Below are 13,301 nucleotides of genomic sequence, written 5' to 3'. Positions count from 1 at the left end.
GCTCATCTCACTTCAGGGCAAGGGAGTCGGCGTTTGTCCACAGACAGTTTTCTGGGTCATGCGGACAGCAGGATTAAACTGCTTCTGTGACGAGTGGCAGAGCGCACAGAAACTCTGTTTACCTTTCCGCCACAGCAGTACCTATTTATCTACTTGAGCTGGTGTACTTTCAAACTGCTAGGCTGGGAGGAGCTGGGACAGAGCAGCAGGAGATCGCCCCGTTGTCGATTAGATAACACAACCATAAAAGACATGTCTTGAAAAACACAAACCAGCAGCCTATGGAGAAGCAGCCATGACTCAGGAGGGGTACAAAATGCATCTTAGCTCAGGGGGAGCCAACATGGTGCCCCCTGGAAGCTGCTGGACTAAAGCTTCCCCCCTCAAACCCCCACCCACCAGCCAGGCTACGTGGGATGAAGGGGGTCCATGGCACACCTGCAGAGACCGCGTGTACAGGCATACCTCGGTTTAAGTACGCTTCAGTTTAAGTACTCCGCGGACCCGTCTGGAACGGATTAATCCACTTTCCATTACTTTCAATGGGAAAGCTCGCTTCAGGTTAAGTACGCTTTGGGTTAAGTACAGACTTCCGGAACCAATTGTGTACTTAAACCGAGGTACCACTGTACTAGTCCCGTCTTGGCTGAATGCACAAGTTGATTAAGTTGCAATAAGTCAGTTCAGCTCAGCTCGGCGTAACATTATGCAGCGGGTGTTTACATCACTCATCAAATTAAGCATCCCTGACCGATCTCCGCACTTACCCACACCAAGCGAAATTGGGCTCACAGCCGCAGCAACCTGAAGGGCAATGGGTAGGAACAACGGGCAGTGGCACCCAACTGTGGAATGCCCTCGCAAGGAGGCCCACCCGTCCTGTCTTCAAGCATCAGTGGCCTTTAAGAAGGAATTCAGGGTGGAATCATTATTACTCCTCTGCCCAACCCTCTAGCTTTCCTTTAGTGCTAGCAGCATTTTGCTGTTACTTAGGTTCGATTATAACATCAAGGGAAAGGTGCAAGACACACCTTTTAATAACACATAAATATTAAAATTAAAAAAATTGTCCAGTAGCACCTTAGAGACCAACTAAGTTTGTTCTGGGTATAAGCTTCCGTGCGCATGCACACTTCCTCAGATACCATAAATATTAATTAAATATTGATTCTTCACCCCATAGGAAGGGGTTAACTTTATTTGACTTATGCACAACTCATCACTCCTCAAAGAGCAACCTCGGTGGGCTGAAACTCCGGCTTGCAAGTTGTGCCTCAGCCTCTGGCCAGAACGGCCTCCCGGCTGCCGGTCCAGGAAGCTGAAAAGGCCCATTTCTTTCTGCTCACAAATGATTGCAAGTGGGTCGCACTGTCTCTACAGTCGGCCACAAGGTCGGTTGCAAGGAGCCAGGGTGGATAAAAATCAATGATTTTTTTAAAAAAATAAAAAAATGGATTTTTTTTATTTAAATCAGATTTTTTTGATTTAAATCAATTTTTTTGATTTAAATTGGATTTTTTAAAATAAAATGCTTTTCGAGGAAAATATATTACCACCCAAAGGTTATTCCATCATGAAATAAAGATTAGTTTTTTTAATTATGTAGAATAAGGTTATATATGTTTAATTTTGGGGGTAAATAAATTCCATTAATCCATTCACAATGTCAGGCTCTTCCAGAGGTTTTTGTAAGATTATTGGGCAGTTTCTCTGCCTACAAGATATTATCACAGATGCTTGGTTTACTTTTGCAGTTCTCAAAACTGAATTTGACTCAGCAGAGATCACATTCCTCTTCTTCACAGCAAAAATGTTATAACATGAACAGAGTTGAGAAAAAGACCTTAATACTATTGTTCTACAAACCTATGAATACAGAATCAACCCCTTCAGTGCTAAGTTTCAAGAAGTTCAGTGAATAGAATAGAAACAATATTTTTCTGATTGTTTGGAGTGGACAGTATTTAAGTTTTTCATGTGTAGGCTGGGCTGACAGTCTAAGTTTCTTAAAATATATATATTTTGTTTTTGTTTAGCCAAATTAGTTAACAAACATGGATGTTTGTTTAAGCAAATAACATATGCTGTAATGTTATTGTTTCAGTTGAATAAATCTATTTAAATTGTTATTATTAAGGTGACGATTATTTTTCTCCTTCCTAAGTACAACAGTAAAGTTGTCCAAATATGAATAACCCATTAAACTGGGGATAAAAAACTAATATGAAAAGTTGTTATTCTAAAAATCTTCATCTACTTGCATATTCAAGTTATACCAGCAAGAATTAGTCTTTATGTAGAAAACTATGATTTAAATCAAGCCTTACTGACTAGTGATTTAAATCGTGATTTAAATCAGTTTGATTTAAATCAAATCCACCCTGCAAGGAGCGCATGTGCGCACATCCCAGCCTAGCAAGATGATGGTCAGAGAGCCAGCCTAAGACTCTCTGGAGCCCCCAAACGCAAACAAGCTGCAGGTCTGGTGGACTTCGCCATCAACTGCAGCACTCAAAGGCACATCAATACTTGGCTTATGATGCTCACGCATTGGGGGGGGGGGCAAGAAATTGCAAGGAGGCAAGCAGAGACCAGCCACATTTGGGGAGGGGGCTACTTCAGTCATCCCCCCCCCCAGCTCAAGGCAACCACCACCCTCCACATTCCACGGGAGCCTTGCCGGTCAGGAGACTTAAAGTGCAAGGGATTCCCCCGAGTGCAAATCCTGCCAAGAAAATATTCCGCATTGCATTGCATGTGTGCCAAGGGAAATCGATGGCTGGCGAGAGCCGGGAGGGGCATGCCCCACTTTCCCGGTACACAGGCTGGGGAAAGATTTGGACCGGATCCATTAGCCCACTGAGGAAGTCAGGAGAATCGCAGCCACACCAAACCCAGAGTCCCGGGCAGGGCCTTAAGAGAGCAGGGAATGTGTCACAGCAGAAGCTTCCCTAGACCAGAGTCATCTGGTGAAATGGATTGTGGCCACACACAAACATCTTTTTGTAGGCAGCCTTTCCAGAGTTCAAGCCGTGCTCCCGGCGACTTACAGAAACGCATGACGAAAGTAGTCATAAACAATAAATAAAACATCACAAACTCCATAACCAAACTGAAGGTTTCCACATAAATAATGATATAAAACAAAGATACAAAAAATATTAACAGCAACCACCCCCCAACAAAAATCCCTAAACAATATCCCAGCCCCAACAATACCTACTACAGGGGCATAGAGTTGGAAGGGATTCCCAGGGGTCATCTGGTCCAACCCCTTCCTTGGATCACCACTTTTTCAACCCATCAGGCCAGCGTATTAGCTAATCCAGTGGTTCCCAACAGGAGGTCCGCGGACCCCCAGGGGTCCGCGAGCTATGCCAGAGGGGTCCGCAAGATGCTATTAGAATAAAAAATATATTAAATATATTTCGTATGATAACAGATTTTTTGTTTTGGCCGCTTCCTGCATGAGCAGAGTCTAGCGCAAAACTAGAATTAGATAGAGGCAGTAGTTCTGCTGTATGCCGTTAGGTGGCGCTCTACAAACACTACTGTTTTGCAAAGAGGCAGCGCACGCATTCTACTAACGCTCACCTCCCCAAGATGCTTTGCGCGCGTCGGCTTCATTTGTGCGCTACTGCGCAGGTACCCTGTCCTCTCCATTCCCCTCCCTCCTCCCTGGCGCACGCTGCCTCTTTGCAAAACAGTAGTGTTTGTAAACAAACCTAATATTTCAGAAATAATGGACTCAAAGGACAGATTTAACTCATCTCATTAAGAACTGAAAATTAAAACTAACTGTATACTGATGGAGTACACTGTTGTAACTGTAAAAAACGTATAAATATAAAATATAAAAAGACTCTTAATTTGGCTCTCACTTTTTAATTTTAGGATTAGGAATTAATGGGGGTGTCTTTGTCACAATAGCGGCTCGATGAGGGGTCCTGGAGAAAATTTTGTTGGGAACCCCTGAGCTAATCAGTTGGTGGTGGGCAACCCGGGGGTCTCAAGGAACAGCTCCTGTGCTTTTGACTGCAAAAATGCCAGAACAGCAATCCCTGTGGAAGCTGCTGAGCCAGACAGGAGCTGCAGACCTTGAAAGCCCATTGGGCTGCAGAAGGGAAGAACTCTTGAGCATCACGGCTTGGAAGCTTCATCCTGACCCACAAGCAGGCCTGGCCAGAGTCCTCCCACTGAGGAGCCCCCAGCAGCAGCACAGGCCAGGGGGCAGCTGGAAGAGACGGCAAGCAGCCAGCCAGCCGCCAGCCTGCTTTGCCCAAATGCCAAGGCCTCAGCCTCCTGGCCAAACACAACTGAGCCTTCACAATCACACACACACCCCACACACACAACCTCAAAGCCTTTTGTCAGAGCAGAAGCCCCTCCAAGGAATGGCATGCGCACACGAGGAGAACCTGCGGAATCAGGGCCTGCTCCCATGGTGGCCAACCAGACACCCGTGTTCGAACCTCGTATATAGCAGCCGGGTGCCAAATAGCACCTTACGCCAGGGTGGCAGTTGCCAAAGCAGAAGGCCTCGTTGCCATTTTGGGCCCAGACGGCTGGAAAGTCGTATTTTTCAGGTGACTTTTTGGTTCCTGAAGTTCATTCTGATTGTGCAGATGAAACATCGCAGATAGAATTCTACAGGATGGGGTGTTGGGGTTCTGAAAACAGTCTAGAATCCAATGATCCCCAGGGATGCGCCTCCAGAGGGTGGGGACGCTGGGCGCCCGGGCATTCTTTGCGTGGTCACAAGCGGCCGATAGCCGGGTGCATAATGCGCTTGGCAAATTTCAAAGCTGGATACCTCTGCGGGAAACTCGCAAGCAGGACCAGAGCGCAAGAGCCCTCTCCCCTCTCCGCCAACCTACCATTGCTGTTGCTGAACGGAAGCGGTTCCTAGAACAAGGCCCCCATCCTGCCATCACCAGCTCAAAGTGTTTTTACTCACTCAGGCTTTGGCCGCTGCAGGAGGGTGGGGGCCACACGCAGGAGTTGGGGAGACTTTCTGCACCATAGGATGTTTTCGGCATGGGTTTCAAATTCCATGTTAGGGGGCCTTTTGTATTTTATGGGATTATGTGCTGTGTGCCACTCTGCGTCTTAACAGACGAAAGGCAGAATTAAAAACCAAAGCAATAAATTCCTGGTGCCCTCCAGCTGCTGGACTCCACCGGCCATCCCCCTTGACCACAGGCATGCCGGCTGGGGCCCTCAAGCCCACCTTTTTGTGATGGAAGCCGAGGGCTCCCTTGCCCACCCACCCCCCACCTGACACAGATGCATTCCCCGAGTGGCACTGCTACTCCCACCACGAGCCCCTCTCCATACGCAGGCGGGCAAGAGGCAGAGGCTGCGCACCAGGCCCACGTCAGCTGGGCAGCCACATGCCAGGGATGCACTGGGTCCACGCCAAGGACACTGCCCGGACACTGAGGTCCAGCACCGAGGGCCTTCTGGCGGTTCCCTCATTGCGAGAAGCCAAGTTGCAGGGAACTAGGCAGAGGGCCTTCTGGGTGGTGGCGCCCGCCCTGTGGAACGCCCTCCTAACAGATGTCGAAAAGGAAAACAACTACCAGACTTTTAGGAGACATCTGAAGGCAGCCCTGTTCAGGGAGGCTTTTAATGTTTAATAGATTATTGTGTTTTATTCTTCTGTTGGAAGCCGCCCAGAGTGGCTGGGGAGACCCGGCCAGATGGGCGGGGTATAAATAATAAATTATTATTATTATTATTATTATTATTATTATTATTATTATTATTATTATAATAGAGCAAGCAGGACCCAAGACGAACTCCTGCGCTACCAAGGCAGGAAAGGAACAGGTCGCATGCTAGGAAAACACACGCAGGGTATGTTTTGAGGGAGAGAACGCAAAACCGAACCAGGCAGATGAGCTGGTGGAAACCTGCTTGCAAAGGATGAAGGAGGTTTACATCTGGTCGCATGGAAACCTTGACTGGTTTGCAGGGAGGCCAACCCGACAGGAAAGCTGTTTTTGTTGAGTCAGGAGTAAATGGAGGAACAGGGGTTGGTTGCAAGGGCAAGCAAGCATGCCTCTTTCCACCCCAGTCTGCTGATGCCAAAGCAGCCAGGAGTTCTACGAACTTGTGGGTGAGGGCATGGATGGGGGGTGCATTTTGCAGGGCCACTCTGCTCAACCCAGGCTCCCCAAGCACCACCCTGCAAAATGCAGGCACTCCCCTTCCTAAAAGCCCACGCCCAAGTGGAGAACATGCCTGACATTACAAACAGAAGCTAGTGTTTTAATCTGCTTACGGGTTTGCCTTGTCAAGTATGGCGTTTTCCTCCTATGTTTTTGTCTGCATTCCTCCAATTAATAGCTGCCATGAGATACTTGCTAGAGGTGGGGAGGCAGGAAGTGAGCTTAAAGCCTTTTGAAGGACTAAAGACAATTTAAGTTTCTCCCTCCAGACAGGAAGCCCAGGTGCAAGTCAGGGAAGAGAGATCAACTGGCTGCTTACTCAGCAGGGCACTGGCTCTGACGCACGCTTGTTGCTGATGGCCGGACATAGAATCATAGAATCTTAAGAGTTGGAAGGGACCCCCGGGGGTCATCCAGTCCAGCCCCCTGCAATGCAGGAAACTCTGCTAAATCATCCAACCTCTGCTTAGAAACCTCCAAGGAAGGAGAGGTTTTGTGGGACTGGATCAGGCCACTGACCAATGGCTTCCAGGATTACACCCTTCCTCCCACTGAAGCCCAGGCCGGAGAGGAATTGCATGAGCTCAGGGCAAGGGCCACAGCTAGCCCATCAACACGAGCCCCCCCCCCCATCTCTGGTGCAGGAGACACCACAGACAACATGCTCGCTGCAAGCACAAGGCAGATGGTGGGCTCCAGGGCATTCGGGGTTCCAAGAGGAAGCCCTCAGGTCTACTCTCACAGTCACACACAGAGTTGAGGCACCAGGGACTCCACAATGGCAGAGGAAACACAACTGACTCTGAACGTACAAAGCACCCTTATACAGAGTCAGGCCACTGGCACACCGAGTACCGGTAGTAGTAATTTATTATTTATACCCCACCCATCTGGCTGGGTTTCCCTAGCTTCCAACAGAATTAATGATGATAATAATAAAGCGATAAAGCATTAGGCATTAAAAGCTTCCCTAAACAGGGCTGCCTTCAGATGTCTTCTAAAAGTCAGATAGTTGCTTATTTCCTTGACATCTGATGGGAGGGCGTTCCACAGGGCAAGTGCCACTACCGAGAAGGCCCTCTGCCTCGTTCCCGGTAACCTCACTTCTCGTAGGGAGGGAACCGCCAGAAGGCACTCGGTGCTGGACCTCAGTGTCCGGGCAAAACGATGGAGGTGGAGACGCTCCTTCAGGTCTACTGGGCCGAGGCCGTTTAGGGCTTTCAAGGTCAGCACCAACACTTTGAATTGTGCTCAGAAACATACTGGGAGCCAATGGAGGTCTTTCAAGATCGGTGTTATGTGGTCTCGGCAGCCGTTTCCAGTCTGCCTGCTGCATTCTGGATTAGTTGTAGTTTCCGGGTCACCTTCAAAGGTAGCCCCACATAGAGCACATTGCAGTAGTCCAAGCGGGAGATAACCAGAGCATGCACCACTATAACAAGAAGATCTGCGGGCAGGTAGGGTCTCATCCTGTGTACCAGATGGAGCTGGTAAACAGCTGCCCTGGACACAGAATTGACCTGTGCCTCCATGGACAGCTGGGAGTCCAAAATGACTCCCAGGCTGCGCACCTGGTCCTTCAGGGGCACAGTGACCCCATTCAGGATCAGGGAGTCCTCCACACCTGCCTGCCCCCTGTTTCCCCAAAACAGTACTTCTGTCTTGTCAGGATTCAACCTCAATCCATTAGCTAGCATCCATCCTCCAACTGCCTCCAGGCACTGACTGGCAGAGGCTCTCTGGGGTTTCAGGCAGGGGGGCCTTGGGGACTGAAGCTGGGTGCTCTGCCAATGAGCCCCCAATCAGATGAAGGCAAGATGGGCCTTGCAAACTCCCAAACCTTCCCATGGGGGTCCCACAAACAGGCCTTTCCACATCTCTTGGGGAAACAAACGAGGAGCCTGGAAGCCCCTGACCCTTAAGATATTATTAACACACGTCACTGGGGGGGGGGGCACACAGAGACCCAAAGAGGTTGCACGTTGCAGTTTGCTAGCCAAATTAACAACGTTCCTGCAGTGAGGTGCCCAGGGCAAAAGCAGGGTCTCACTAAAAGCGTCAGCAGGCACAGGGCAGGAGCAGAAATGGCCCACACGCCTGCCCCATAGGGAGTCAACTTCCTTTGGCTACTTGAGCTCCAGAAGCACCTCCTAGACCTGGACTATGGTGGGAGTCATGTGCGTACGTATACACAGCTCCAACATTTGGCACCGGGCACAGAATTCAGCATTACTTTTTCTAAGAAGAAATCGCTGCGTAGAATTTCTATCAGCCTTGGGCAGAGCTGTGCGAGTGAAGCAAACCTGCACAAAGTATTTGGGTCACAAGAACTTCCTTTGAGCTATGCCAGGTCTTTGAGAAGCTCCCCGAAGGGATGTCAGAGCCGCCTTCTCCTGTCTCCCACGATCCGTTTTGCACATCAAACACCCCTTCGGATCAAGGCGGCTCCTCAGGTGGGAGAGGGAGAGGAACGGATCTCCCTTGCAAAACACAGGTGCTCCCAATACAGAGGGCCTTCTCGGTGGTGGCACCCGCCCTGTGGAACGGCCTCCCATCAATGTCAAGGAAATAAGCAACGATCTGACTTTTAGAAGACATCTGAAGGCAGCCCTGTTAAGAGAAGTCTGTAATGTTTGATGTTTTATCGTGTTTTTAGTATTCTGTTGGGAGCCGCCGAGTGGCTGGGGAACCCAGCTAGATGGGCGGGGTATATATAGTAAATATTATTTTAATTTTAAATATTAGACAGCTGACAGGCAAGCGAGAGGAAGCTCCTTTACCTCCCGAAACTCAGCTGGTCACCAGCAAAGGATATTTAAACAGCCCCTATTGCAGGAAGGCTACAGGCTGGTGATGTGAGCCCCAGAGTGGGGCGGGGCCACAGCCTCAGGGGGAGTCCATCTCCCATCCGCACTGGTAGCATCTCCAGGCAGGGCTGGGAAAGGAGCCTGCCTGAAACCAGGGAGAGCCACTGCTGCCAGCCAGGGTAGGCAGCACTGAGCTAGATGGAGCCAGGGGCCTGACTCAGGAATCATAGAATCATAGAGTTGAAAGAGACCACAAGGGCCATCCAGTCCAACCCCCTGCCAAGCAGGAAACACCATCAAAGCATTCCTGACATATGCCCGTCAAGCCTCTGCTTAAAGACCTCTAAAAAAGGAGATTCCACCACACTCCTTGGTAGCAAATTCCACTGTCGAACAGCTCTTACTGTCAGGAAGTTCTTCCTAATGTTTAGGTGGAATCTTCTTTATTGTAATTTGAATCCATTGCTCCGTGTCCGCTTCTCTGGAGCAGCAGAAAACAACCTTTCTCCCTCCTCCATATGACATCATTTTATATATTTGAACATGGCTACCATATCACCCCTTAACCTTCTCTTCTCCAGGCTAAACATACCCAGCTCCCTAAGCCATTCCTCATAAGGCATCGTTTCCAGGCCTTTGACCATTTTGGTTGCCCTCTTCTGGACACGTTCCAGCTTGTCAGTATCCTTCTTGAACTGTGGTGCCCAGAACTGGACACAGTACTCCAGGTGAGGTCTGACCAGAGCAGAATACAGTGGTACTATTACTTCCCTTGATCTCTAGATGCTATACTCCTATTGATGCAGCCCAGAATTGCATTGGCTTTTTTAGCTGCTGCATCACACTGTTGACTCATGTCAAGTTTGTGGTCTACCAGGACTCCTAGATCCTTTTCACATGTACTGCTCTCAAGCCAGGTGTCCCCCATCCTGTATTTGAGGAGAAGGTCCTTCCCTTTGGTCCTATCTGGGCCCTGCAGGCAGCGCCACTCTGGCCCTTTCTCAGGCTCCCTCAAAGGGCTCTTCCACACCAGAAAGGAGCTAATCGCCCAAGGGCATATTGAACGTAGGTTATCACTGTCGCCACAACGGAATGTCTGGGCCCTGTTCTTCCCCTGTGAAATTTGCAGTTGGTGTTGTTATTAATTTCCTTTCTATGCTGCTTTATTTTGGGGGGGGGTGTCTCTAAACGGTTTGCAACACATTCATACCAGGGTTAGAAACTCAGACATAGAAGCCAGTCATCAGGCACCCTAAACCTAGGTGACGGTTGCCACAAGAGAATGTCTAGAGTCCATTCCCTTCCCCCACCCCAAGAGATCCCATGCAAGGTTCCCGGCATGGGGGGCGCACCAGGAGCCCCACTTGGCTGACACGCTTAGGCCTCCCCGCAAGAAGAGCTTTGCCTCACCAGGACAGGGCCTTGCTTCAGGAAGCAGGAGGGGGAGAAGTGCTAACCTCCTGCTTTCCTTCCCCAAAACAAGCCTTTCGAAGGCTGCAGGAAGCCCTTCTCACCCCGGGAAATCGAGGCTGGCTGGACCTTTGGTACTGCTTTGGTCTGTTGCATAGTTAGAGCGCACAGTTCGACTATGGAACTCCCTCCCACAAGAAGCAGCGATGGCCAAATTCCTGGAGGAGGAGAGGGCTATGAATGGCTCCTAGCCAGGATGGCTCTGCTTGGCCTCCACAGTCAGAGACAGCCATACTTCTGAATCCCCGTTTCTGGAAACCCCAGGAGGAGGGGAGAGTTGCTCTTGTGTTCGAATCCTGCTTGCAGGTTTCCCTCTGGTGAGAACAGGGTGCTGGGCTGGCCGGGCCACAGGCCTGATCCATCAGGCTCTTCCGAGGTTGTTACGTTCTCACGATGTCAATGCCATGTTCCACCATCCCTCTGAAGACCTGAAGAACCACAAGGGGGGAAGGAAGGGGCTGCTGCGCTTGCGGGAGAGAACAAAAACTGGGCGAGCGGAATCCTGCACTTGGGCTCCTTAAACGCAGGAAAGTTCAGTCCCGTCCTCAACACCCCTTGGGAAAACATCCAAAGACCCTCCCGGACGAGGTCAACGGCCCCTCTGGCTCACCATCCTGGTCTCCACACAGGCCAAACAGCACTCTGCCCATGCAAATCCCAGCAACTGGAGTTTGGAGGCATCAGTGCCTCGGACTGTGGAGGTTCTACACCTGTGGCTAGTTGCCGTCAATAGCTCTCTCCTCCTCCATTAATTTGTCTCATCTTCTTTTTTTCACGCCATCTACAGCGGTTGCTGGCCACCGCTGCCTCCTCTCTTGTGGGAGGGAGTTCCACAGTTCAGCTACGCACTGCACGAAGGACTTTCTTCTCTCTGTCCGGAATGTTCCAACACTGGACGCACAAAGCTCAGGTGTGCTGAGGGTCACAGGCAAAACAGCATTTGGCTTGGGCCAGGCGCCTTGTGCGTCCCAGCGAACCCCTATGGCAGACTACCGCCCCCCCCCCCCCGCCGCCGCTGCCTCTTGTGCTTGCAGGGGCTGATGGGAGTTGCAGTCCAAAAGTTGCACCCGGAGGGTCCCAGGTGGGGGGGGGGAGAGCCCGCCATGGGGCTGCGAGGTGCAAGGAGCTCTCCTTGCAGGGGCCGGACGCAAAAAGCGTGCGTGACTCTGCAATTCTCCTCCGCCGGGAAGCGAGGAGGCAGCAATCCGGGCGGGCGCATCTCCTGCTGGGGCAGCTGCTGTCGACTTCGCCCTGCTTGGCCTTGGAGACCTTGGGCGTCCAAGCAACGCCCCCCCCCCCGGCCTCCTCCAACCTGGCCTTCTGCCCCCTTTCTTTCCTCCGCCCCATCTGCACACCCGGAGCTCAACCCTGCATGCAGTCTGCTCTGCAGAACTTCAACTCGACGGCGGCTGCGGAGCGGCGCTCCTGCCTCGCCCTCGGCTCCCGCGGCGCTCGGCCCATGCTCGCGTACGGCAGGCCCCCAGGCAAAACCCCGCAGGGCGCCGGAGGGGCGCTCTGCACGGGCTCAGGGGCGCTCTTGCAGCCCCCAAGAAAGCACCCGCCCCACTCCTGGTCCTGGTGGTGAGCCATTCCCCGTCCCCGGGCGAGAGAGTCGCCCTCTGTGCGGGCTCAGAGGCCCCCTCGCCAAGTCGCCTCCCAGCCCCACTTACTGGTCCGGATGGGATCCGCCTCGCTGGAGCAGCTGGCGCAGCGGGACGGCGGCGCGTCCGAGGAAGCGGTCAGTGCCGACGAGAGCGCGCTGCCACACGGTGATCTGCAGCAGGAGGGCCGGGTCGTCGGCGTGGTCGTCGGGGCCGGGCGTGGGCGGCAGCTGGAGCAAGCACTCGTCGGCCCAGCGCGGCCCGCTCCGCTGCGGCGCCACGGGCGTGCGGTACTTCTGGCCGCCCAGCTGCAGAGCCACGAAGGCGTCTCCCGCCGCCGGGCCGCCCTTGGCGCGCAGAGCCCGCGCCTGCAGCACCGTCACCTGGACGTGGCTGGGCAGCCACGACGGCGGGGACGCCGCCCCGCCCGGCACCGACGACGACACCCGGCTCATCCCCGCGGGCGCCGCCGAAGGAGGAGGACGAGAAGGCGGACAAGGTCGGGGCCTCTGCGGCGGCGGCGGCTCCGCGTCCGTCCGTCCGTCGGTCTATCCGGGCGCCGGGCCGGCCTCCTCGGCTCGCTGCTGGCCAAGACGCGCCCCTCCCTCCTTCCTCCCCTCCCTCTTTCCCTCCTTCCTCCGCAGGCTCCTCCTCGCGCCCCGCCGCCGCACGCGCGGGCAACTCGGCGGCAGCTGCTGCAGACGCCGCTCCTGCTGCGCTTGCAATTGCAAGCCGAGGGGGCTGCTGGAGTGGCAACGCCTCTGCTCTTTCTCTCCACCGCCCCCTCCCTTCCAGGAGCCCGTTGCAGGATCCAAGCGCCACCCCCCACCCCCCGGGGAGGGGGAGATGCAAATGACGGGTTGCCCCGATCGCCTTTGCAATTGCAACAACCCTGGCAATGCAACGCGGACCTCCGCTGGTGCGCCTCTGCAGAATCCGGGCTCGGCGCCGCGAATCCCATGGGCCCCTGGCAGGCGGCCAGCTCTTCCCTCCCCAATCCCGGCGTGGTTGGCCCAGCAGGGCTGTCGTGGGAGGGGGTGGGGTGGGGGGTGCAGCAGGAGCAGCAGCTCGGAGGGGGGACACGACCCCCAGCCAAGCGCTCCTGGGCAGCCTCATTGGTACTGCGGAGCGCTCCTTCGGGTCTCGCCTGGTGAATGGCAGCTTGGGCTAGCCTAGATGGAGGTTTGGCGGGGCACAGACCAGACTTCTTGTGGGATGGCCGCCCCCGGAGCCCTTTCCAGTGACTGCCA

At 52.9% G+C, this 13,301-nt stretch overlaps 1 protein-coding gene across 1 annotated transcript in view; it reads right to left on the bottom strand.

Annotated features, from left to right (window-relative positions):
• The window catches only part of RAB11FIP5 (RAB11 family interacting protein 5), a 56,497-nt gene extending 43,903 nt beyond the window's left edge, over positions 1 to 12,594 (bottom strand). The window contains exon 1 of the mRNA XM_035103746.2: positions 12,121 to 12,594. Within this exon, the coding sequence (XP_034959637.2) occupies positions 12,121 to 12,506 (386 nt within the window). The 5' untranslated portion in view covers positions 12,507 to 12,594. The remainder of the gene's footprint in view (positions 1 to 12,120) is intronic.
• Positions 12,595 to 13,301: the final 707 nt, after the last annotated feature.

The sequence above is a fragment of the Zootoca vivipara genome, chromosome 9 (assembly GCF_963506605.1).
Source record: "Zootoca vivipara chromosome 9, rZooViv1.1, whole genome shotgun sequence".
Lineage (NCBI taxonomy): Eukaryota > Metazoa > Chordata > Lepidosauria > Squamata > Lacertidae > Zootoca > Zootoca vivipara.
Note: the sequence above shows the minus strand (reverse complement) of the source record. Positions and strands in the feature narration are given on the sequence as shown.